Source organism: Engystomops pustulosus, chromosome 9, assembly GCF_040894005.1.
Source record: "Engystomops pustulosus chromosome 9, aEngPut4.maternal, whole genome shotgun sequence".
NCBI classification, from domain to species: Eukaryota; Metazoa; Chordata; class Amphibia; order Anura; family Leptodactylidae; genus Engystomops; species Engystomops pustulosus.
Genome location: NC_092419.1, coordinates 58,135,638 through 58,163,485, shown reverse-complemented (window position 1 = coordinate 58,163,485; position 27,848 = coordinate 58,135,638). Strand labels below are relative to the sequence as shown.

Genomic DNA, 27,848 nt, shown 5'->3' with positions numbered 1-27,848 from the left:
AATTTTATGGCCTTTCTGAAGTTGGTGAAGTTATAACCAAGATGGCCGCCACTGAAAACTACCACTGGAAAAGTCCCATGATCCTTTAGATCTCAGTAAACTCATCCTCTGTCTTATTTTCTGCCCCCAGTGATGATGTAACAGACTGTCTTGCTCTGTTACCATAGTAATGATGTATAACTGCCCTCGTGCGACGAAAACGCCACATTGGAAGGCGCCCTCAGGGTACATACAAGCCCTGAAATAATCGTCATTCCTATAGACTAATTGAACTACATATTGTGGTTGTGTACATGTTCCTATGTGTATGTATGGTTGCATTGCATTTATTATATATACAGGCAGTCCCCAGATTACATACAAGATAGGGTCTGTAGGTTTCTTCTTAAGTTGAACTTGTATGTAAGTCAGTTTTTTTTCCCGTTGCATGTTGGTAACCACAGTTGCAGAATCCATAACAAAGCAGGGAGAGAACAGGGAGGGAGCTAGGACCCAGCAGAGAGCAGACAGACACACCTGCTGCTGCCGCTCAGGCTAATCACAGAAAGGAGACAACTGGTAACCGACAGTGAGCAGACCCCGGAACAGATAAGTGACAGAGGGCGAGTCCGGGCGCATACGTTGCACGTGTCTAACATGAGCCTGGCGGCGGGGACGACTCTATATGCGGGCGGCGTTGTGACAGAGACGCCTGGGAATGGTCACTGACTGAAGCTCATAGAGTTGTCCATAAATTTCCTTGTTTGGGCTGGGTGGCATGGAGAGTCTTTCAGAGACAACGATATCTCCAAAAGCTGCAGAAGAACATGGAGGTTACGTGGCCGTGCGCTCCCGCACTCATCCGCCGTTCAGCATCCTGACGTCTACGCTGCTGTTCTGCGCTGAGACGGTGGCTGCCTGTGTGCTGATAGCAGAGTACAAACACACGGAAGATGCAGTGTGGATGTCTCTAACCATCGTCTTCATGCTGGTCCCTTCCATCATGGTGCAGCTCACCCTCACCTTCATTCACAGAGACCTGGGCAAAGACCGACCCGTCATACTGCTCATGCACCTGCTACAGCTCGGCCCGATCATCAGGTAGGTGCTGCAGTCTGCTGGTGCCTTGGTGGGAGGGCTGTCACAGGAGCTGCCCCATGTGTAGGCAAGAGGAGAGCACACGTCAGCACTGGGAGCTGGCACTGCCCGCTCATACTGCACATAAAGCCAATTAAAGGGGTTGTCAAGGTGTTTACAAAGATATACAGGGGGTTTGTGTATTAACCCCTTCCCGCCACGGCCCTTTTTCGATTTTGCGTTTTAATTTTTCACTCCCCACATTCAAAAATCTGTAACTTTTTTATTTTTCCATGTACAGAGCTGTGTGATGGCTTATTTTCTGCGTAACAAATTACACTTCAAAATGGTGGTATTTCATATTTCATGCCGTGTACCGGGAAAAAATTTCCAAATGCAGTGAAATTGGTAAAAAACCGCATTTGTGCCGTCTTCTTGTGGGCTTGGATTTTACGGATTTCACTGTGCACCCCAAATGACATGTCTACTTTATTCTTTGGGTCGGTACGATTACGGGGATACCAAATTTGTATAGGTTTTATAATGTTTTCATACATTTAAAAAAATTAAAACCTCCTGTACAAAATTTTTTTGGGGGATTTTGCCATCTTCTGGGGCTAATAACTTTTTTTTTGTGTATGGAGCTGTGGGTGGTGTCGTTTTTTGTGGATTTTGATGACGTTTACAATGTTATCATTTTTAGGACTGTACAACCTTTTGATCACTTTTTATAGAATTTAAAAAAAAAATTTTAAAAGGCAAAAAAGTGCCATTTTCGACTTTGGGCGTGATTTTCCGTTACGGGGTTAAACGCAGTGAAAATCATATTTTGATCGGACATTTTTGGATGCGGCGGGCGATACCTAATGTGTGTGTGATTTTTACTGTTTATTTCTATCAATTCTAGGGAAAAGGGGGGTGATTTGAATTTTTAGTTTTTTTTAATTATAATTTTTTTATTTTTACTATTTTTCAGACTCCCTAGGGTACTTTAACCCTAGGTTGTCTGATCGATTCTATCATATACTGCCATACTACAGTATGGCAGTATATGGGGATTTTACTACTCATACATTCCAATGTGCTGACAGCACATGGTAACGAATGGGTTAACCCAAAGTAGCTTCGGGTCTTCGTGAGACCCGAAGCTACCACGGCGACGAATCGCCGCTCCCCGATGACGTCACGGGAAGCGACGATCCACGGAAAGATGGCGGCGCATGTGCGCCGCCGTCTTTTTGAAGCCGCCGGCACCTTTGGCGGCGATCAGCGGTAAAACACCCGCGATCGGTGCCGGCACCGATCGCGGGTGTTACCGGTAAGCCTTTGCTGCAATATGCAGCAAAGACTTACCGGCTATGGAGAGGGCTCGGCCCGCGAGCCCTCTTCATGTACCGGGACCCGTCATGTGACGTAGTATTACGTCACATGTCGGTAAGGGGTTAAATAAATGTTTATCTTCTGTGACTCTCCTTTTCTCCTACACTGTTTGTTTACAAAGGCAGGCACCCTAAGCTCAGACTACTCTCCCCCAAAGAACCTGGAGGAGGAGGTGCGCTTTGGAGCACTACACTACTACATGTAGAGATGGGTGGGACTGAGCAGGGGAGAAGCTCCAACCTAGGCAGGTTAGAGGTGGCACCTATCGCTGCCTACCCCTCTTCCCGACCCTGAGGTACACTTCCGCGCACCATTTTTTGTGGAGGCAGCTGGTGCACTTTTACGCACCAGTGAACATACATACCTCCCAACTTTCGATAAGGCAAAAGACATGGCACACTACAGACATTTTCTTCTCCCTTCTCCATGCCTTTACTCCACCCCCACACAGTGTGTCCTTCCCCCGTTTAGGAGAGAATAATAAATGTGTGCTAGAGTCCATATGTATTTTCCTTTACATGAGCTGCATTGTCATAGCTTGCTTGGCTGTGCTATCACCACTCTGTTTATATCTGCAAGAAGTGGTGAACATTAATATTTTTGAGCTGCGATAATGTGGCTTTTAAAAGAAGTCCTAGAGCCAGACAGAACAAAATAGGGAACCATTTTCAAAGCATATTTCTTTGGAAATGATTCTCTGCTTTGTCTGATGTAATCTTGGAAAAAACAAGTTAAGGCTACATTCACACGATACTACGGTATGGCGGGCATACATCGGCGCCGCGGAGAGGAGCGCAGCTCACCCCCGCCCCTCTCCATAGGAAGATACAGCGCACGGCGCCGTATCACGGGAAAAGATAGGACATGTCCTATCTTTTCCAGGGCTACGGAGCGGTACGGTGCCGCACGTACAGCTCCCGTACAGGGCCGTGAGCCCATAGGAGTGTATGGGGGACGTATATCGGCCGTATATACGTCCCCCATACATGTGTGTGAATGTAGCCTAAATGGGACCCAAAACAAATACAAAACTTTCAGTCCTGTTGCCTTTAAGGCTGCATCTTCAGAAATGGTACCCCGTCTCCGAATGTCTCCTTGTACCAGTCAAAGCGATTGTACAAATCCAGTAGGATACTTCTTATCCAGTAGGTGTACAATATGTAAGAAGTGTTTACTCTACAAGACTATGTTCACTTCTGCACTCCTATTTCTGCTTCATTCTCATAACTGGACAACCCGAAAATTTTTCGACTTTGGGTGCTTTTTTTCCATTGCTGGGTTAAGAGCAGTGAAAAACTGTTATTATATTTTGATAAACCGGGCATTTTCAGGCGCGTGTTTATGATTTCTACTGTTTATTTATATTTATAGTATGGCAGTATATGGGGATTTTCCACGCCATTCATTAAAATGTGAAATCGTACATTGTATTGAATGGGTTAAAACGAAATGGCCTCGGGTCTTCAAAAGACCTGAGACTGTCATGTCACGGGGAGCAACGATCGTCACCAAGATGGCAGCGCCGTTCTTTTGCCGGTAGAGATTGACGAGATAGAACCTGTGGCTGTTACTGCTAAGTCTTTGCTGCATTATGCAGCAAAAAATTACGGGCTATGAAGAGGGCTCAGCCTGTGCACCAGGACCCTACGTCTGGAAGGGGTTAAAGGGAACCTACCTATATCTACCTATAAAGGTAGATCAGGTGGTAGGTGGATCTGTAGACCTTTTAAGGGCTAATCCTCACATCCCCCCCCCCCCCCCCCCAATCTTTTGCTAACTTTTATTTGGCAAATATGTAAATTTCGTAAAGTGGCTACTTGGGCGTTGAGTATCCGGATCTGAGGCTATGCGGTGTGGCTACAAGTACATAGAAAAAAGGCAAAACCTGCACTGCTCTAAATATATAATCAAAATAAGCCATGTAGTGCCTACAAACGCCAACACACTAAAACTATCCAATGAAGAAAGAAAACAAAGAGAAATGTGTATAGGCAAAAAAGTATATACAAATCTTTATTGAAACTAGATCATTGCCTAACCACAAGTATTCTGTTAAAAACACTTAAAAAGTACATCTGTACATATCCCCTAGACCAGGGGTGGCGATCCTATGGCACGGGTGCCAGTGGCGGCACTCTGAGCCCTTTCTGTGGGCACCCAGGCCCTCACCCCAGAATGAAGTTCAAAGAATCTTCCTATAATGATAGATGAATTTGTCCTCCTCCTTCCAACTGCGTTGGTGTCCTTGGGAGGCTGAAGGATTGAAAGTTGTCAATGAACAAGGAGAAATACATTACTGCTTAAATTGCTGCGCTGGCACTTTGCAATAAATACGTGGCTTTTGGTTGAAGTTGGGGCACTGAGGCTCTAAAAGGTTCGCCATCACTGCCCTAGACCCTTGTATCAAACTGTGATAATTTGATACAAATCACATGGTTTACTATACCAGGTAAGGATCTTCTAGCTGCATAAACCATCTATGGAGATAATTTTAAAATGAAAAAATATGTAACAATAGTACAGACAGTAACACACCCAATGGAAGGGATGGCACAGTCAATGGGAGTATTGTATAGACATGTTGTCGGTACATAGTTACCAATCCATTGTTCGGGTGGCAGCCAGTATAGCAAGCATATGTGAGAAAAATCCCATTGGATTGGCAGAGGGTACATCAAAGACATACAAAAACCACAGGAAAAAGGATGTCCATCCGCACATTGTAATGAATGAGGAGGAAAATCCCCATTATACTGCCATCCTGTAGTATGGCAGCATATGATGGGATCGATCAGACAACATAGGGTTAAAGTACCCTAGGGAGTCTGAAAAATAGTGAAAATAAGTTTTAATAAAAATTATAATAAAATAATCCTAAAAATTCAAATCGGCCACCCCCCTTTCCCTAGAACTGATATAATAATCATAAACACGTTAGGTAATTATAAAATTGCTTTATTCATAAAAGGTAACAAAATTTCCAAAATCATAAAATGAAGTTACTTACAATTCAGTGAAATAAGTCTTGTCCTTGTGACATGTTTTGGGGTCCTGCCCCTTTCTCAAAAACAGACTCAGAGGCAGCGACTCTAGAACAATTAGAGCCAAGACGTTGAAACCTGAACTCCAGGAACTTGTAGTGTACGACTGGATCCCCTGTGCGGGATATTTCTCCTATACCCAAGGGGCATACTGTGAAGGTATCAACCGAGGCGCCGTCCTTTTGTCTGTTTTGTTTTATATGTACCAAAATTGTTATTTTTGTCCCAGTGACAATTGGATATTCAAAATTTTTTTCCTTACAGCTGATCATTGCAGTCTGACTATATAGTAAAGCATTCCGAGAGCTTCACCAGAGGTCACGGGGGGCAGAGGGGTTTGTCTGTAACTAGGGGTCGTCTGTATGTCCTTAAGTATGGGACTACATGTTTTAAACATGGTTCATGGGCAAGGGGCCTACTATACATTTTACCTTTATTCTATGAGTCCATAAGGTTCACAACTCTGTTTTTTTTTGTATACATTCAGCGTATAGGTCGAGAAAGCTCTGCACATATACACTTATCGTAGCCATAAACGTATATGCTGATGGGCAGGATGGAAAGACGAAGCAAGCTGTGGTGAAAATTGGTCCACTATATAACTCTGCACCATTTTGGGTGGATTGCTAACAAGGTATACCAACAGGGCACCATTCATTGATTGCTGTAGTAAACATTATTTTTCACTGACACCCCATGCGGGAAAAGTCAGGTGTTGGATCTTTAGTGGGAGTGGTGGTGGCGCGTATCAGTGAGGCAAGTATGGTAGTTTTAAGACCTGAGGTTAGGCATAGAGTGGCTCTCCGCTTTCGTATTTACTTATAGTGGAGAAACACACTTTTTGTGTTATTATGATTGGTTTCATGGTGGTCATGGCCCAAAATCATTTTGAGAGTAAATTGGTATACTCAGGGGTGGGGAGGAGGGTGTAGTAGTGTGTGTACCATCATGACAAGGGAGGTATAATCCAAAATAACTGTTTCTAAGTAAAATGTTTTCCAGGGTAGTAGCCCCTTTATGAGACAGTGATGGGGAACCTTTTAGAGACGGAGTGCCCAAGCTACAACCAAAAACCACTTTTAAGTTGCAAAGTAGCAACATGACAATTTTAAGCCATAACCTATTGATCTCTGCTGTATCACAAGTTTTCAATCGTATTGGTGTCCTGGAGACACCAATACAATAGAAATAAATTTGGAATTGTAGCTTACTTCAAAGGTCTCTTGAAGAGGATGAATCAGGGTACCTAGAGCAGGAGCTCCAACAATATTCCATCTCTTTCCCCACCAATGATGGGTCGCTTTACAATAGCGCTGAGCACGGCAGTTCTGGGCTGTCTTTGGCTACAGTATGAAGCCTGTCTGGCAAATTCTGCGCTGGGTTGAAGGCCTGGATGCCCACAGAAAAGGCTTTAAGTGCCACCTGTGGCACCCGTGGCATAGGTTCGCCACCACTGTTATAAGACATTCTGTTTACACTGGCTTGATTCCTTTGATATTTGTATACAGGGAATGAAAGGAAATATTGTATTCCTAATAATAATTATTCAAATATAGCACCATGAAATTCCGTAAAGCTTTACAGATTCTGGGGAACATATACAAATTTTGACACTGCAGAGTAATAACAGTAATATTAACCCCTTAACAACCTGGCCCTTTTTAGTTTTTTCGCTTCCATTTTTCACTCGCCACCTTCAAAAATCTATAATTTTTTTTATTTTTCTACATAAAGAGCTCCGTGACGGCTTATTTTCTGCATAACAAATTGCACTTCATAGTGACGGTAATACGCATTTGTGCCGTATTCTTGTGGGCTTGGATTTTACGGATTTCACTGTTCGTCCCAAAAGACATGTCTACTTTATTCTTTGGGTCGGTACGATTACGGGGAGACCAAATTTGTATAGGTTTATATAATGTCTTCATACATTTATAAAAATTAAAACCACCTTATAGAGCAGGTGATTGTACTAACTGTCCACATGTCTACCTTAAACATTGCTTACTTTAATGCAAAGGGTCTCAACCTTCCTGAAAAACGGTCACAGGTCCTATATACATTTCACAAGCGCAGAGTTCAAGTGTTGTGTATACAAGAGACACACTTTAAGACAGGAAATGAACCGAACATTAAAAATAGGTATTACCCCACCCATTTCCACAGTACCAACCAGGATAGCAAGTCCAAAGGGGTGTCCATATTTCTACACAAAAACATGTAGTGTAAAGTACAACGTCATAGACCCTGAGGCTAGATATCTGTTTTTGAAATGTGAGATACAGGGTTCTATTTTCACTATCGCAAATGTCTATGCTCCCAACTCGGGACAAACTGGTTTCCTGATTAGAGTTCTGGATCATCTATGCATGTTTGCGAGGGGTTCCTTGATCCTCTGTGGCGACCTTAACATGGTACTCAACCCCTTCCTCGATTCCTCCACAAACCGGTACTCTGTCCCATAAAGTAAAATCAATAGACTCAGGAAAAGTTTGCACTCTCTGCAACTATGTGATTCATGGAGAATACAGCACCCTGACGCCCAAGATTATTCATTTTACTCTCCAGTCTTACAGTAGATTAGTCCATATTCTCCTCCAGCATGGTCTCCTGTCAACAACTATATAAATCGATATTGGTTCCATCTATCTATCGGATCATGGCCCAGTATTCTTTACTCTATCACTGTCCCCGGTGAAGCGAAGCTCATTTAACTGGAGGCTAAATGAGTCCCTCCTAAGCGACTCCCTCTGTATTGAGGAACTGAAAAAATACGCCCTGGAGTTCAGAGTAGACCACCTCTCTGACCGAGGTAGGGTTGCCCCCTCTCCCCACTGATATAGAGGCTTCTTTACCTATTCCAGACCATCCCACTAACCATTCCCAAACTTTTCTTTAGTACACTCACTAGTATCCTCAACCGCTTTTTATGGGCAGCCACCCACCCACGGATATCCAGATCTACTCTCATATGTAGAAAACAACAAGGGGGATTGGGATTGCCAGACTTTAAAGGATATTACATAACCTTCCTGGTGAGAGTGCTAGACTGGTTCCATAAAAGGAGACTTAAGCTTTGGGTCAGACTGAAGGAACAAATGTCTGTGGCTCCTCTTACGACTCTCCCGTGGTCTAGTAGATACACCGCAGTCTCACACTCCCTAAAAAACTTGCCATATATAGCTACCCAGGTGATGAAAACCCTAAACTGATCTTCTGGATTCACCTCACTATTCACTCCTGATGGTCCCTTGACCCCGATAACCGGAAATCCAAAATCCCCCCCCCAAATTATAAAATCCTGTCACGCTGGTACTGGGTGCCCATCAAGTTAAGGTCATTAACTTGACCTTAGAGCTAAAAAGTCATTAGTGGGATTTCTGTTAATGGCCGCCAGATCCCTTAATCCCAGACTATGGAAAACCACCAGAGTACCCCGGATATAGGATTGGTTTAGTGAAATAACATTGCTTAATAGGTTGGATAAACTTACCGCCACAATGCACAATACTCGAGATGCTAACACAACCCTGTGAAGCCCTTGGTTCATGTTTAGGCAATCACCCGAATTTAACACTTTTGCATCAATTCTATTACATCTCATGTACAACCAGACTGCTCTCTTAGAATGAACACTCAATCCCCTTCCCCCAACTATCCAACCTACCTTTGTTCTCCCCAAAGTTTTCCCCCAAGGTTATGTCGGATTGACTTTAACCTGCAAATTGGGTCTATTTTTGCCCTCACTATATATGTACTATATAAGATGAGATGGCTACTGTTAAAGCATATTGATAGCTAAAATGTTGGATGTATGTTACCTTGACACTGCTTTAATGCTTTATATGTTACCTATACTGTCTGGACCTGCGAGTCCTCTCTCTTAACCCCTTAGCGCTCTGCGCCGTAGCTGTACTGCGCTGAGTCCCGCGAATAGCGCTCAGCGCAGTACAGCTACTGCGCAGAGACGATGCCGGTTCAGCGCTGTATAGCAGCCGAACCGGCATCGTTAGCCGCGGGATTTCAACGGTAATCTACCGTTGACATCCCCGGCTAACACCCGCGGTCGGAGTGGGCTCCGATCGCGGGTGTTTAACCCGTTAAATGCCGCGGTCAACGCGACCGCGGCATTTAACATGCCTTCTGGGGGTCTTTACATCACAATCGGCCCCCCCGCACCGTTTTCGGGGGGGCCGATTGCTGTTTTGGCACCTCTGGGGTCCGATCGGGACCCCAGAGAAGCCTGGAGGCTTTACCTTTAAGATGGCGTCTGTGACGTCATCTTAAAGGCAAAGTGTCAGCCTATGCATCTGCATAGGCTGGCACTGATAATACCCTGCAATACATTAGTATTGCAGAGTATTATCAAGAACAAGCAATCAGATGATTGCTTGTTCATATCCCATGGTGGATCATGTAAAAAAATGTAAAAAAAATGTTTTTCAATAAAAAATTACTTTATAAATCACTAAAAATGCCCATAAGCCCCAAAACATATAAAGAGACATATAACACTCAAAAAAGTCTAAATCATAACACAAACCCCACATATATAGTATCACCGCGTCCGTAACAATCCATAGAATAAAACTAAATAACTATTGAACCCATATGATGAACGCCGTAAAAAAAAAACGTTAAAAACCCGCCAAAAATTATGATTTTTACCTATTATATCCCACTAAAAATGCAATAAAAAGTGATCAACAAAACATATGTACTCCAGAATGATATTGTTGCAAAGAAAAACATGTCCCGCAAAAAACAAGCCATCAACCAGCTCTGTAGCCAAAAACGTAACAATGTTATGCCACTTGGAAGACGGCGATGCAAAAATGATAGATTTTTCCCCACATTAGGGTTTTATTTGGCAAATTTAGTAAAACATAAGAAAAAATATTCATGTCTGGTATCCCCGTAATCGTATCGACCCATAGAATAAAGATAACAGGATTATTAGGCTATACGGTGAACACAAAAAAAAAAAAAGTAAAAAATCCAGTACAGAATTGATGCTTTTCTACTCATGACCTCAAAAAAAGTTCCAAAATTTTCAACAATAGGTGATACCAACCCCAAAATGGTAACACTGGAAAAAGCATCTCGTCCCGCAAAAAAAATGCCGTCACATGGCCCAAATAACGGAAAAGCGAAAATGTTATAGCCTTCAAAAGGGGGCAACGAGGAAACTAAAATCCTGGCAGCTGCAGGGTGCTCCTTCCCTTCTGCGCCTTGCTGTGCCCCCATAACACAAGTAATGTCCACATGTGGGGGGTCGCTGCACTCAGGAGAAATTGTAGAACAAATTTTATGGTGAGTTTTCTCTTTTTATCTTTTGGAAATGTGTAAATTTTAGGGCTAGATGAACGTATAACCGACAAAATTTGACCATTCTAAATTTCACCGCCATTTTGATTCAATTACTATGAAGATCTCAAGGGGTTAACAATCTTTGTAAATGCTGTTTCTGATAGTTTGAGGGGTGCAGATTTGAAAATGGGTTGGTTATATAGGCGGTTTTGTTGCTAAATATGTAAAATTTGATTTCAAACAGTATTTATCCCCAAAATAGTCAATTCCGAAAATACGGAAAAGCGCTATTCGATTTGTAGGCCGCGTGACGTCAAAATAAATGATCCAAACATTTCAAAAATTATGAAAATGTAAAGTAGACAAATGGGAAATGTTATTCTGCAAGTTATTTAGGTGGTAAATCTATCTGCCTGAAAACGCGGTGATTTTGAATTTCGAAAATGGCAAATTTTTCTAAAAATTCATCACTTTTTTCTTTTTTTTGTAAATAAACGCAAAACGTATCAGCCAAAATTTACCACTAAAATGAAGTACAACATGTGGGGAAAAAACAATATCAGAATCGCTTTGATAAGTAACAGTGTTCAAAAGTTATAACCATATAAAGAGACGCAGGTCAAATTTCAAAAAAAAGTTGCGAGCCTTAACCTGCAAACAGGCTGCGTCCTTAAGGGGTTAAAGGACACCTGTCATCAGGTCTGTGTCACTTGTCCTGTCAACACTACCTGTTGGAGCAGCTCACAAGGATCCCATCCCAGCCTTTATCTAGTTATTTCATACATTAATCATTGTAAAATCATCTATTTTTTATCATGTAAATGAGGCTGGTCACATGGTCAGAGGCAGTGATGTCACTCCTGTTACCCCTCCCCTCTCCTCCCCCTGCTCATGTCTGTGTGTAATGTATAGTAAAGCATGGCTAGTGTGAGTGCTGCATCTGCTGACATGCTGCATCCTCCTAATATACAGGTGAGAGACACAGACATCAGCTACACATGAATCTGACATGTTCTGCTGTAACATGTCTGCATCCTGGAGCTTTTGTATCTCTCCTAAACACACACACAGGCTGCAGGGGGCGTGGCCACCAGCACCAGGAAGCACATCATTATACAGCCTCACATCATTATACAGGCTGTCAGTCAAGCACTGGGGGTGTGGCTGTGCCTCCCACTCATGAATAGAGTGGACAGCTTGAATATGCTAATGCTTCATTGGACATTTCACAGGTCATTTGCATACAGCTTTAGGACCTCATTGCTTAGGTTTACAGGCATGTAGAGGGACAATGAAGGGATAGAGGCAATGCTCTCTAATGGCAGTTTATGAAAATATATTTAGTTTAGGGGGGTTATTTTGCATGACGGGTTCTCTTTAAACAAAATTTATTAGTGTAATGTTTTGTTATTCTTTGTTATGCTAAATAAAGAATGATACAAAAAATTAAAACCACCTGTACAAATATTTTTTATTTATTTTTTTTTTTGCCATCTTCTGGCATCAATAACTTTTTCATACTTTGGTGCACGAAGCTGTGAGTGGTATCATTTTTTGAGACTTGATGGCGTTTTCATTGCTATAATGTGCGACCTTTTGATCACTTTTTTTAATTAATTTTAAAAAAAAATTATTTTCAAAATGGCAAAAAAAAGTGCCATTTTCGACTTTGCGCGCTATTTTCCGTTACGGAATTAAACACATTGAAAAAACGTTATTTGCCTGCATTTTCGGAGGCAGTGATACTTCATGTTTATGATTTTTACTGTTTATTAATATTTATATCAGTTATTGGGAAAGGTGGCTGATTAGAATTTTTGGTTTTTTTTATTATAATTCTTTTTTAAACTTTTTATATTTTTACTTTTTACTTTTTTTCAGACGCCCTAGGGTACTTTAACCCTAGGTTGTCTGATCGATCCTACCATATACTGCCATACTGCAGTATATGGGGATTTTCCTCCTCATTCTCTACTCACACGGCAGCGCTCATTTCCTATAGCAAGCTTTACAAATATTAGCAGCATTGTAGTTGAAACAATTGATAAAACATATGTGCAGCTGGGGTTTATATTAAACTGCATGAGATAAAGACAGATAAATACAAACAACAAAATGATTTGGTGTGTATGGAAAAAATCCATCCATGAAAAAAAACAAATGTGCAATATTACCTGTAAAACAAATCCGTTCTAGGGGAGCTAGGGAAGAACCCCACACTTATCGCCACCCAATGTGGCCTCCTCAGGGGTCCTACTTATCAGTCTATTTTTATTTATGCCCTAGTTTTCAGTTAATGTTTTTTGGACAACTTTATTCTTCATCAATTCCTCAGCAATACTTGTAAGTGCTTACTTCATAGTGGTGCTGTATTTTCTCTCTAAAAGCAATTCCTTTATAATCAATCATTGTTTCTGTACTGAAGACCTATCTATTCAGCTAAGGCAACCTCCACACTAAGGCCCCTTCCACACTAGCGAGTGTGATGCGATGAACTCGCATCACACTCGCAACGCAAGCTGCCGGGAACGCACGGCCCGAACGCTGCACCGCGGGAGTGAACTCAGCATGTCAGTTCACTCCCGCGGTGCAGGGTTCGGGCCGTGCGTTCCCGGCAGCTTGCGTTGCGAGTGTGATGCGAGTTCATCGCATCACACTCGCCAGTGTGGAAGGGGCCTTACACTTTTTTTTTTCCTATGTCTGCAAAGTACCGTATTTGTTGCAATATTTTCCACTATTGCTAGTATTTGTCTCTTGCCAGTAGTTGAACTGTACTGAAACTGAGTTTCACCTTAACTGTAGTTTTTTACCTAGCAACTCAACACAAATACAGATGGCACAAAGCAGACAACTGTATTGCATCTGTTTTATGTTTCTATATGCCTCAATGGGAGGGCAGAGCTGTAAAGAATACAGTATGATCAGAGTTTATTCAGATACCAGTTTATAAAGTTCATATAGCCGTGTATATGAACCCATAGAAATACATGACAACATGAGCAAACCGCATAAACTTACTCACCTGAAGAAAAAAACTTGTGTGCATGAGGACGAAGAGGAAGAAATGAAAGTGGACATTATTTTTAATGGTTATATTTTTTTATTTGCACAAGACCTCATAAAACTTCAAATTGTAAAGAGCCATAATGCATCATCCACCAAAGTGTATAAAGCATTGTAGTATATCCTTATGCACCCATTTGTATACCGAAGGGATTCTTTGTATTTTTTTATTAATCTACTACAATAAGTGAAGTTGACTTTCAACTGAATGGAAAATGCAAGATTAGGCCGTAGTCGCACACCACATTTGTTAATGCGTCGCAAACACATCTCTAACACTGCATGTGACCTCGGACTTTTGGGGTTGAACTTTCATCTTAACCATCTTTGTCATTGCTAACAGAAAAGGTGACACAAAATGGGCCAGTGCATGATCTACCCTCTCAGTGGTGCCATGTGGCATCACTTTATGCCACTAACAAATCTGCCACTGTCAAGCCCCCCCCCCCCCAAAAAAAAAAGTTAAAAATTCCAGGTGAGGATGTGTTTTCATGGCTTTGTATGAAATGCTTGTTAAAAGGTATTAAAACTAATACATGCACTAAAATGCTGGTTTCATAAGGTTATTCCTAAGTTGCAGTACAAGGACATACACAGTATGGCGTGACTTTCGTTCTCTGTGTCTTTTTCCTTTAATTTAAATTATAATTAACATGGTTTTATTTGATTTCAATCCATAACAATGGATATACTGTTGACTTGTTGGGTGTGCCCTTATCTAATTTTGGCACTTGCTCAAAATTTTTCTTTAAATAAAAGCCTGTGCTCAAGGTTCAAATGTTATTAAAAATAAGGAAAGCGGTTTAAAAACCTTGACGACATTTGACGTAATAGTAATGCATCGCGGGAGGTCCCAGCCCCGGGTGTCGGCTATATATAACACCCGATCGCAGGTGTTAACCCCTAACACGCTGCGGTTGCGCTGGGCATTTAAAGTGAATCTGACGCACGGCATTTAAAGTGAATCTGACCTCCCTAGCGCGGCGCTTGCCGGGGTGGGTCAGCTGCTCCGATCCAGTGCCTGGGGCTGCGCGATCCTCTTCTGTGTGCCGGGTCCCTGCCTTCTGGCAGGACCCTGCTGTAACGCACTAAGCATACACAGCATGCTCAGTGTGTTAAAATACACAGTGTAATACATCTGTATTACACTGTGTAAGGTGAAGAATAGCTTGAACAAGTGATAAGTGGATCGCTTGTTCAAGCTAACCTGTAAAAGTAAATAAAAAAAGTTAAAAACATTGAATTAAAAACATTTTTTAATAAAAAGAATTAATTAAAGTTAGTCCCCTTAACACAAACATTCCCTATACACATGCAATAAAGTGAAAATAACCCCCACAAAATCGCCAAAAAACCCCACATATTTGGTATCCCCGCGTCCATAACAATCCGTACAATAACTCAGAAACATTATTGGGCCCGCTCGGTGAACGCCGTAAACACGAAAAACTCGCCAAAAATGTACATTTTTCATATGATCTCTTCACAAAAATGTTCTAAAAAGTGATCAAAAAAGTTACATGCTTTTTCGGGAAGCTACAGAAAATTATAAACCAATTCCTATGGTCCTCAACTCCTCCCAGAATATCCAGATTAACTCTGATACGGAGGAAGCACCAGGGAGGCTTAGGTTTACCAGAACTTAAGGGCTATTACACAGCGGCGACCTTGGCACGCATACTGGACTGGTTCCACTCTAGGAAAAACAAGCTCTGGGTACACATTGAAAACACCTTATCCCCAGTACCTCTGACCATACTGCCTTGGACAGCGACATATATACACCAGAACTTTCACCTCTCCAAAACACCATATGTAACCTCTCAGGTCCTTAGACTAGTAAAAAGAATGAGTAACACAATGCAATTATTCTCTACTCATGGACCTATGACGCCAGTGGTTGACAACCCTGACTTTCCGCCAGGATGCCTCAGTCACTTTCTCCGTCCCCTTAGAGACGATAAACCCCTGACTTTTGCTAGACTGTTAAGCGACACAAGTCTCCGGCCCATTGAGGAAGTAGTAGGAGCGGACACCTGTACAGACAGACTGAGATGGGAATACACGCAACTGAGACATTTCTATAATGCCAATAAAAGTAGCCTGAAGCTACACAGGTCTATGACCCCGTTTGAGTTATTATGTACATCAAAGACTCCCATCCCACACGCGATCTCTGCAATCTATGATTTGCTGCTAGACAAATGGGCGCTATTGGACTTATGTCATATACGTCATATGTTAAGACGTGGGAACTTGAGCTAGGCAAAACATTACCAGAAGACGATTGGGCTAAAGCATTTGAGCTTTGCCACAGGCTCTCCCTATCGGGTAAAGCTCAAGAAGCAAACTTTAAAATATTGTCACGATGGTACTGGACCCCTGCGAAACTGAATAAAGCATATCCCTCGTGCTCTGATGAGTGCTGGCGATGTAGGCAGGCGTCAGGAAATATGACACATATCTGGTGGGGATGCCCCCTGTTAAGGCCACACTGGACCAGAGTTATTAGACTCATAATGAAGCTAACAGGGATCAAATTGAACGACGAACCCACCACCCTACTACTAAATCTCCTCCCGATTCCCGTTGCGAAAGCCAAAAAATCGCTAGTGGGTTTTGTGTTAATAGCGGCTAGGGCTCTGATACCACGCCTATGGAAATCCACTAGGGTCCCTACTTGCTCTGACCTTCTATCAGAGATATCGCTCCTACATAGGATGGAAGAGCTCACAGCAGACACATATCACACGACCGAACAGCAAATTAAAACCTGGGGACCATGGCTCGACTTTAGAAACTCACAGGACTTTCTCTCCTTCATGTAAATAGCTAAAAAAGATTTTCTCTAGCTGACACTAGACTCCCTTTCTCCCCTATACCTTTCCTCCCTCCCTCCTTAGAGATGGGGCTTTCCCTCCCCAACAACAAAAGGGATCTATAGGAATATAGACAAGGTTTAGACATTTTATACTCGCTATGATAAGATGTTATATTCTTACAATAATAGCCAATAAAGACAAAGCTCTGATTTCAAGGACACCATATTCTTGATAAGACTACATTAACTACGTTAAATTGTTATGTATTTATACTATCTGTTAACTACAGGCTTACTTAAAAATGTATGACTTGATTAAACACTTTATTGTTAGTCATAGGCACCTGCGCCTGCGTGCGCGAAAGGCGCTTGTATTTTCTTTTGTTTCAGTACAATATATGTGCCTTACAATGCTGATTCTTGCTGTACCATGTATCTTGTTCAATAAAAGAATGATACAAAAAAAAAAGTTACATGCGCCAAAATGGTACCAATTGAAAGGACAACTCAACACGTAAAAAATAAGCCCTAAACTAGCTCTGTCAACCAAAAAATATTAGTTCTCTGAAAAGATGGCAATGCAAAAACAAATGAGATTTCCTCTATATTAGTTTTTTCCCAGTAAAAATAAATGAAAAACTATACAAATGAGGTATCACCGTAATCGTAGTGATCTGTAGAGTAAAGATAATATAGTATTTTTAGTGTACGGTGTACGTCCCCCAAAAGATAGAAAAAGAAAGGAAACCAAAATTGACAATTTTCTTTTCACCCATACATTCAAGAGTTAATAAAATCCCACCAATAAGCTACAGGCCCACTAAAATGAAGTATTTGTAAAGTGCATCTCATGGCGCAAAAAATAAGCCCTTATATGTCCAAATTGCTAAAAAATAGAGATTGTATAGCCAATAAAAAGTGACAATGAATAATCTGCTCTGAATGGCGCAGTTTCCCTTCGATGTCCTGGCGTGTGCCCATACAGCAGGTTACCACCACATATGGGGTATTGTTATACGCGGGAGGGATTAGGTATCAAATTTTGTGGAGCGTTTTGGTATTTTATCCACTGAGAATTTGTACATTTTTTGAAAAAACACATTCATTTAGCCCAAAAAAATCTACTTTCAAAATTGTATCCGATTTTGTTTTAACCCCTGTAAAACAATTAAAGGGTTAACAAACTTCATAATAGTTGTTTTACATACGTTGAGGGGTGTATTTTCTATAATGGGGTAATTTATGGGGTTTTACTTTTTAGTAAGACCTCTCAAAGTGACTTGAAACCTGAGCTGGTCCCTCAATAGCAGGATTTTGGACCTGACGTTCAAAGCCCATTAACATATTACAAAAATGAGAGTATGTATAAAAAACCATGGAGGCATAAAGTAGACATTCGGTGAATGTAAGTTACAGTATTAAGTTTTTATTTGCTGTTATGACTATGTGTGGAAAAAGTAGAACATTTTGAAGTTCGAAAATTGAGAATTTTGCCAAATTTTCACCCAAATATCTGATTTTCTCATAAATAAATGCAAAACATACCAAGAAAATTTTTCAACTAACATGAAGTACAATGAGTCTCGAGAAAACAATTTTAAAATCCCTTCGATATGTTAAAGCGTTTCAAAGTTGTAACCATTTTATATTGACACAGGTCAGATTTGAAAAAAATGGGCTGTCAGGAAGGTGAAAAGTGGCTTTGGCGTTAAGGGGTTAAAAACTAAATTTTATGAAAAAATACTATCTAGAGGCCTACTTAGACACCAGCCTATAGAGGAAATCTGGGCACCTTGGGCCAATTTGTTTGATCGGTAGCTTTCCTATATCCATTCCAATATTTACTTGCTATACAATGGAGGGGAGGGCAAATAAACATTCAGGGCAAATTTAGTACATCAACAGACCCTTATTAGACTGAATTTAATCTGTGTTTAACCCCTTAGCGCTCCGCGCCGTAGCTGTACTGCGCAGCTTCCGACGATTAGCGCTCAGCGCAGTACAGCTACGGCGCGAGCGCATAGGATTTTAGAATTGTCACCACGTCTCGCGACGTGGTGACATCGGGACGAGATTTGGGTGACAGAGGCAGGAGGAGTTCCTGTCTCCGTCACCCGACCAATCAAATCGGTCCCGCCCGCCGATCGCCGTGATTGGCCAGTCGAACCTGACTGGCCAATTACAGCGATTTTGGGCTAAAAAACGTGGTTTTAGCCCCTTCCTCTTCCTCCAGCGGCACCATTTTGGTTTGGTATCGCTGGAGAGAGGAGAGAGCGTTACTGTGTGCAACAAAATACACTTTTACACTATAAATAGTGTTCTGATCCTTATCTGATCCCTATTGTTCCCTACAAATTCCCATCCCTATCTGTTTTTTCCTGTGTCCTGTGTGTTCCCTGTGTGATCGCCTTGTGTGATCCCACGTGTCTTCCGTTTTTCCCTGTCTGTCCCTTCTGAACCCAAACGCACTTTTCAGTGCGCTGTGTTAGCGTTGTTCTGCACTGGACGCACTTTTCAGTGCGCCGTGTGAATAGCGCTGCACAGAATCTTTAGCAGTCTTAGCGGTAGTTAGTTTGTCTTAGGGCAAGCTAGGTGCATTTGTAGCGCCTTTTTGCGCGGTGCACATAGGTTTTTTTTCGGTGCCTGGTAATATTTTTTTCCAGAGCGCCCGTACGTAGCTACTTTTTGTGTGTGCTATCTGTGCGGCTTGTCCGTGTAGTTTGGTGTGCATTATATTTTTTTTTTTTTGTGTGCCTGCTAGACGGTTTATCCGTGTAGTTTGGTGCACATTATCTAATTTTTCTAGTTCTCTATTTTTTTTGTGTGTAATGTCTCAGAAGACGTACACCGTGTTGGAGGCATATAACATGCTTGCCTCTGACACCGAGTCAGCTAGTGGGGATGATGGTCCCTTTTACCTATCATCATCCTCCTGCTCATCTTCCAGTGACCTGGAAGGACCCCCAAGAAGGCGCCGTAGGGTGCCTGGGACTTCTGCAGGAGAAGTGCCTGGGACTTCTGCAGGAGAAGTGCCTGGGACTTCTGCAGGAGAAGTGCCTGGGACTTCTGCAGGAGAAGCGCCTGGGACTTCTGCAGGAGAAGCGCCTGGGACTTCTGCAGGAGAAGCGCCTGGGACTTCTGCAGGAGAAGCGCCTGGGACTTCTGCAGGAGAAGCGCCTGGGACTTCTGCAGGAGAAGCGCCTGGGACTTCTGCAGGAGAAGTGCCTGGGACTTCTGCAGGAGAAGTGCCTGGGACTTCTGCAGGAGAAGTGCCTGGGACTTCTGCAGGAGAAGTGCCTGGGACTTCTGCAGGAGAAGTGCCTGGGACTTCTGCAGGAGAAGTGCCTGGGACTTCTGCAGGAGAAGTGCCTGGGACTTCTGCAGGAGAAGTGCCTGGGACTTCTGCAGGAGAAGTGCCTGGGACTTCTGCAGGAGAAGTGCCTGGGACTTCTGCAGGAGAAGTGCCTGGGACTTCTGCAGGAGAAGTGCCTGGGACTTCTGCAGGAGAAGTGCCTGGGACTTCTGCAGGAGAAGTGCCTGGGACTTCTGCAGGAGAAGTGCCTGGGACTTCTGCAGGAGAAGTGCCTGGGACTTCTGCAGGAGAAGTGCCTGGGACTTCTGCAGGAGAAGTGCCTGGGACTTCTGCAGGAGAAGTGCCTGGGACTTCTGCAGGAGAAGTGCCTGGGACTTCTGCAGGAGAAGTGCCTGGGACTTCTGCAGGAGAAGTGCCTGGGACTTCTGCAGGAGAAGTGCCTGGGACTTCTGCAGGAGAAGTGCCTGGGACTTCTGCAGGAGAAGTGCCTGGGACTTCTGCAGGAGAAGTGCCTGGGACTTCTGCAGGAGAAGTGCCTGGGACTTCTGCAGGAGAAGTGCCTGGGACTTCTGCAGGAGAAGTGCCTGGGACTTCTGCAGGAGAAGTGCCTGGGACTTCTGCAGGAGAAGTGCCTGGGACTTCTGCAGGAGAAGTGCCTGGGACTTCTGCAGGAGAAGTGCCTGGGACTTCTGCAGGAGAAGTGCCTGGGACTTCTGCAGGAGAAGTGCCTGGGACTTCTGCAGGAGAAGTGCCTGGGACTTCTGCAGGAGAAGTGCCTGGGACTTCTGCAGGAGAAGTGCCTGGGACTTCTGCAGGAGAAGTGCCTGGGACTTCTGCAGGAGAAGTGCCTGGGACTTCTGCAGGAGAAGTGCCTGGGACTTCTGCAGGAGAAGTGCCTGGGACTTCTGCAGGAGAAGTGCCTGGGACTTCTGCAGGAGAAGTGCCTGGGACTTCTGCAGGAGAAGTGCCTGGGACTTCTGCAGGAGAAGTGCCTGGGACTTCTGCAGGAGAAGTGCCTGGGACTTCTGCAGGAGAAGTGCCTGGGACTTCTGCAGGAGAAGTGCCTGGGACTTCTGCAGGAGAAGTGCCTGGGACTTCTGCAGGAGAAGTGCCTGGGACTTCTGCAGGAGAAGTGCCTGGGACTTCTGCAGGAGAAGTGCCTGGGACTTCTGCAGGAGAAGTGCCTGGGACTTCTGCAGGAGAAGTGCCTGGGACTTCTGCAGGAGAAGTGCCTGGGACTTCTGCAGGAGAAGTGCCTGGGACTTCTGCAGGAGAAGTGCCTGGGACTTCTGCAGGAGAAGTGCCTGGGACTTCTGCAGGAGAAGTGCCTGGGACTTCTGCAGGAGAAGTGCCTGGGACTTCTGCAGGAGAAGTGCCTGGGACTTCTGCAGGAGAAGTGCCTGGGACTTCTGCAGGAGAAGTGCCTGGGACTTCTGCAGGAGAAGTGCCTGGGACTTCTGCAGGAGAAGTGCCTGGGACTTCTGCAGGAGAAGTGCCTGGGACTTCTGCAGGAGAAGTGCCTGGGACTTCTGCAGGAGAAGTGCCTGGGACTTCTGCAGGAGAAGTGCCTGGGACTTCTGCAGGAGAAGTGCCTGGGACTTCTGCAGGAGAAGTGCCTGGGACTTCTGCAGGAGAAGTGCCTGGGACTTCTGCAGGAGAAGTGCCTGGGACTTCTGCAGGAGAAGTGCCTGGGACTTCTGCAGGAGAAGTGCCTGGGACTTCTGCAGGAGAAGTGCCTGGGACTTCTGCAGGAGAAGTGCCTGGGACTTCTGCAGGAGAAGTGCCTGGGACTTCTGCAGGAGAAGTGCCTGGGACTTCTGCAGGAGAAGTGCCTGGGACTTCTGCAGGAGAAGTGCCTGGGACTTCTGCAGGAGAAGTGCCTGGGACTTCTGCAGGAGAAGCGCCTGGGACTTCTGCAGGAGAAGCGCCTGGGACTTCTGCAGGAGAAGCGCCTGGGACTTCTGCAGGAGAAGCGCCTGGGACTTCTGCAGGAGAAGCGCCTGGGACTTCTGCAGGAGAAGCGCCTGGGACTTCTGCAGGAGAAGCGCCTGGGACTTCTGCAGGAGAAGCGCCTGGGACTTCTGCAGGAGAAGCGCCTGGGACTTCTGCAGGAGAAGCGCCTGGGACTTCTGCAGGAGAAGCGCCTGGGACTTCTGCAGGAGAAGCGCCTGGGACTTCTGCAGGAGAAGCGCCTGGGACTTCTGCAGGAGAAGCGCCTGGGACTTCTGCAGGAGAAGCGCCTGGGACTTCTGCAGGAGAAGCGCCTGGGACTTCTGCAGGAGAAGCGCCTGGGACTTCTGCAGGAGAAGCGCCTGGGACTTCTGCAGGAGAAGCGCCTGGGACTTCTGCAGGAGAAGCGCCTGGGACTTCTGCAGGAGAAGCGCCTGGGACTTCTGCAGGAGAAGCGCCTGGGACTTCTGCAGGAGAAGCGCCTGGGACTTCTGCAGGAGAAGCGCCTGGGACTTCTGCAGGAGAAGCGCCTGGGACTTCTGCAGGAGAAGCGCCTGGGACTTCTGCAGGAGAAGCGCCTGGGACTTCTGCAGGAGAAGCGCCTGGGACTTCTGCAGGAGAAGCGCCTGGGACTTCTGCAGGAGAAGCGCCTGGGACTTCTGCAGGAGAAGCGCCTGGGACTTCTGCAGGAGAAGCGCCTGGGACTTCTGCAGGAGAAGCGCCTGGGACTTCTGCAGGAGAAGCGCCTGGGACTTCTGCAGGAGAAGCGCCTGGGACTTCTGCAGGAGAAGCGCCTGGGACTTCTGCAGGAGAAGCGCCTGGGACTTCTGCAGGAGAAGCGCCTGGGACTTCTGCAGGAGAAGCGCCTGGGACTTCTGCAGGAGAAGCGCCTGGGACTTCTGCAGGAGAAGCGCCTGGGACTTCTGCAGGAGAAGCGCCTGGGACTTCTGCAGGAGAAGCGCCTGGGACTTCTGCAGGAGAAGCGCCTGGGACTTCTGCAGGAGAAGCGCCTGGGACTTCTGCAGGAGAAGCGCCTGGGACTTCTGCAGGAGAAGCGCCTGGGACTTCTGCAGGAGAAGCGCCTGGGACTTCTGCAGGAGAAGCGCCTGGGACTTCTGCAGGAGAAGCGCCTGGGACTTCTGCAGGAGAAGCGCCTGGGACTTCTGCAGGAGAAGCGCCTGGGACTTCTGCAGGAGAAGCGCCTGGGACTTCTGCAGGAGAAGCGCCTGGGACTTCTGCAGGAGAAGCGCCTGGGACTTCTGCAGGAGAAGCGCCTGGGACTTCTGCAGGAGAAGCGCCTGGGACTTCTGCAGGAGAAGCGCCTGGGACTTCTGCAGGAGAAGCGCCTGGGACTTCTGCAGGAGAAGCGCCTGGGACTTCTGCAGGAGAAGCGCCTGGGACTTCTGCAGGAGAAGCGCCTGGGACTTCTGCAGGAGAAGCGCCTGGGACTTCTGCAGGAGAAGCGCCTGGGACTTCTGCAGGAGAAGCGCCTGGGACTTCTGCAGGAGAAGCGCCTGGGACTTCTGCAGGAGAAGCGCCTGGGACTTCTGCAGGAGAAGCGCCTGGGACTTCTGCAGGAGAAGCGCCTGGGACTTCTGCAGGAGAAGCGCCTGGGACTTCTGCAGGAGAAGCGCCTGGGACTTCTGCAGGAGAAGCGCCTGGGACTTCTGCAGGAGAAGCGCCTGGGACTTCTGCAGGAGAAGCGCCTGGGACTTCTGCAGGAGAAGCGCCTGGGACTTCTGCAGGAGAAGCGCCTGGGACTTCTGCAGGAGAAGCGCCTGGGACTTCCACTGACCCCACATGGGTAGCCCCAGATAATTATACCCCTCAGGTCCCTGACTTTTTGGGCCATCCTGGAATTAACTTTGACACGACAGGGCTCAGAGCTGTGGACTTTTTTAAGTTTTTTTTTGATGAGGAGCTGTTGAATTTAATTGTAGTCCAGACCAATCTCTATGCTGCACAACATATTGCCCAAAACCCCACGTCCTTTTATGCACAACCCTACAGGTGGACCCCTGTCACTGCAGCAGAGATGCACAAGTATTGGGGCATAATACTCCTTATGGGGATAGTAAAGAAGCCTTCAATCAGGGACTACTGGAGCACAGACATTCTGTACCACACCCCCATGTTCCGCATGGCAATGAGCAGGATGCGCTTTGAAGCCATCCATAAGTTTTTGCACTACACTGACAACACACAGTGCCCACCCAGAGGTGACCCCAGTTATGATCGGTTATTTAAGGTCAGGCCCATATTAGATCATTTTAGTGCCAAGTTTGCCCAGGCATATACCCCCGCAAAACATGTAAGCATAGACGAGTCCCTAGTACAATTCAAAGGGAGACTTCACTTCCGCCAGTACCTGCCCAATAAGAGGGCAAGGTATGGTGTGAAGATGTATAAGCTGTGCGAAAGTTCATCAGGGTACACATACAAGTTCAGGATATATGAAGGGAAGGACTCCACTATAGTGCCCCCAGAATGCCCCCCCTTCCTGGGTGTTACAGGGAAGATAGTGTGGGATTTAGTGCACCCACTGCTGGACCAGGGCTACCACCTCTACCTGGACAATTTCTACACCAGCACCACCCTGTTCAAGTACCTCACTTCCAGAAATACTGCGGCATGCGGCACTGTACGCAGAAATCAGAGAGGTCTCCCTAAGTCGCTGCTTGGGCAAAAACTTAAAAGGCACGAAAGCAGGGCACTATGCAGCGACTCTGTATTGTGTGTTAAGTACAAGGACAAGAGAGAAGTCCTTGTATTAACCACAATACATGAGCACACCACCACCCCTGTCCCAGTACGAGGTGCCAGTACAGAAACCCCCAAGCCAGACTGTATTTTAGATTATAACAAATACATGGTTGGGGTGGACTTGTCTGACCAGGTGCTTCAGCCGTACAATGCCATGCGGAAGTCGAGGGTGTGGTACAAGAAGCTGGCCGTGCACATCATGCAGATGGCATTGTATAATGCTTACGTGCTGCATCGATATGCCGGCCAGAGGGGAACTTTCCTGGAATTTCAAGAGGTGGTAATAAAGTACTTTCTTTTTGGAGACCAGGAAGGGGGGAGTGCTAGCACATCTGGAAGTGAGGCCCCAACACGTATTGTACCAGGGCAGCACTTTCCAGGAGTAGTTCCCCAAACAGCCAGCAAGGGAAGGACACAGAAGAGGTGCAGGGTGTGCTCCAAAAATGGCATTCGGAAGGACACCATTCATCACTGTGAGACATGCCCAGAAAAACCAGGGTTATGTATGAAAGATTGCTTCCGAATTTATCATACATCCCTGGATTTTTAGAGTACTCTGTTGCTACCCTGACGCACAGCTTATACATCATGCCACATGCCGCACCTTCCCTTCTAAGCCCTGCCATGTGCCCAGCCTGTAGATTACTGTCCCGTATGCTTTACCCGGGAAAACATGCATCATGATTTTTAGGGTGTTTGTCTCCCATGGCAGCAGCTGGGCACAAAATGACATAATAGATATTTTTTACTATGCACTATCCATTTTGCACTTTTTCAGGGGTCCACCTGTGGGGTTAAAATGCTAACTATACCCCTATATTAATTCATGGAAGGGTGTAGTTTCCAAAATAGGGTCAGTTCTTAGGGATTTCTACTGTACTGGCCCCTATTGGCATCTACAAATCTTTCATGATGCCAAAAAGAAAAAAAAAAAGTACAATGTCTGTGCTCCAACAAGTTATTCCCTTTTTGAGCCCTGCCGTGTCACCATCCTACAGATTATTGCCTCCTATGGGGTATTGCCCTAACCGGGGTAACCCGCAGAATGATTTTTGATGTGTTTTTCCCCAGTGGCATGAGTTGGGCAAAATACTTTTGTCACTTCAATGGCATATTTGATAAATTGCAATACAATTGTTTCTCTGCACTACTCACTTTGTATTAAATTTTAGCCAGCACCTTAGGGGTTAAAATGCTCATACAAGCCTACATACATTCTTTGAGGGGTGCCCTTTCCAAAATGGGTTCACTACTTGGGGGTTTCTATTGTACTGGTACCTCGGGGGTACCCCCCATTACCAATCTAGTGAAAACGAAGCTTGAAAACCAAAATTGTGCTTCTTTCTTCCTGACCCCTGCCGTGTGCCCAGCCTGTAAATTATTGGCACATGTGTGGTATTTCCGTACTCGGGACAACCCGCAGAATGATTTTTGGGGTGTTTGTCTAAAGTGGCATGGGTTGGGCACAGTATATGAGGCACTAAAATGACATTTTTGAGATAAAAACGCAATTTTTACTCTGCACCATTTACTCTGCATTCAATTTTGACCAGCGTGTCGGGGGTTAAAATGCTCACCACAACCACCGATAAATTCTTTGAGGGGTCTAGTTTCCGTAATGGTATCATTTATTGGGGGTTTCTATTGCACTGGCACCTCACAGGCCCTGCCAACATGACATGGCACTCCAAATCCAAACGTGTGAAAACGGAGCTGGAAAATCAAAATTTCACTCCTTCCGTTCTCATCCCTTCTGTGTGCCCAGCCTGTAAATTATTGGCACATGTGTGGTATTGCCGTACTCGGGACAACCCGCAGAATGATTTTTGGGGTGTTTGTCTGAAGTGGCATGGGTTGGGCACAGTATATGAGGCACTAAAATGACATTTTTGAGGTAAAAACGCAATTTTTACTCTGCACCATTTACTTTGCATTAAATTTTGACCAGCGTGTCGGGGGTTAAAATGCTCACCACAACCACCGATAAATTCTTTGAGGGGTCTAGTTTCCGAAATGGTGACATTTTGGGGGGTTTTCTATTGTACTTTTACTTCAGGGGCTCTTCAATTACACTGTGGCACCACAAAATATTTGCAGCCAAATTGGCTTTCCAAATTCCCAGTATCGCTAACTCTGTTCTGGACATCGCTGTGCGGGGAAACAGCAGCTGACATCCACATGTCTGGTATCGCCGTACTCGGAAGAAGCAAGGCAAGAAATTAGGAATATATATTTACCTCAAATTCCTTCTGAATGTATCCATTTTAGGGCTAAATTGGAAAGATTGAAATCCAAAATTGAAATTTCAAAATTTCCACTCCATTTTCATATGCTTCCGGAAAAATAATTAAAGGGTTAACAGACTTCTTAAATGCTGATTTGAATAGGTTGAGATGTTAGGTTCATAAAATGGTGTTACTTGTGGGGGTATATAGTACATAAGCCTTTATAGAGCACTTCCAAACTGAATTGATCACCAAAAAGTTCGCATTTTTCAAATTTCAAGAAAATCTGAGAAGTTGCTACTAAAACTTCAAACCTTCTCACATCCATAAAAAAAATGGAAACTTAAAACAAATAATGGATATAAAAAGAAGACCAATGGCAAAAGGTTTCTATCAAAAAAAATTTGTGGTATCACTTTTTGTCTAAAAAGTATAACATTTGAAACTTTGAAAATAGTCATTTTTTTCAAATTTTTCCTAAATTTTTGAATTTTTACCCCCCAAAAAAGGAACGGATCACCGAAATGACACTACTAACATAAACTACAATGTCTCACGAGAAAACAATCTCAAAATCACAGAGATATCTTAAAGCGTTGAAAAGTTATTACCACAGGAAGAGACACTGGTCAAATTTCAAAAAAAAGTTGCGAGCCTTAACCTGCAAACAGGCTGCGTCCTTAAGGGGTTAACATGCGAAAACCTGTGATCCAAAAAGAATCTATTATCAAAGATTGGGCAAGCAACAAAAGCCTTAGTTATTAAGTTATGTTTTACTGTTCTTATTCTCTCACGTTCTTAACCTTCCACTCCCTCAGAGCATACTCATTAATAGCATGGCCGGAGACATGTAGACATGAAGGAATGTATGAATACAGTGACTCTTCTCAATACTAGCATGTCTGAACAAGATCCAGCTACAATGT

At 44.7% G+C, this 27,848-nt stretch overlaps 1 protein-coding gene across 1 annotated transcript in view; it reads left to right on the top strand.

The window, feature by feature from the left end:
• Nucleotides 1-443: 443 nt before the first annotated feature.
• The window catches only part of XKRX (XK related X-linked), a 77,813-nt gene continuing 50,408 nt past the window's right edge, over nucleotides 444-27,848 (top strand). The window contains exon 1 of the mRNA XM_072123200.1: nucleotides 444-1,080. Coding sequence (XP_071979301.1) covers nucleotides 758-1,080 — 323 coding nt within the window. The 5' untranslated portion in view covers nucleotides 444-757. The remainder of the gene's footprint in view (nucleotides 1,081-27,848) is intronic.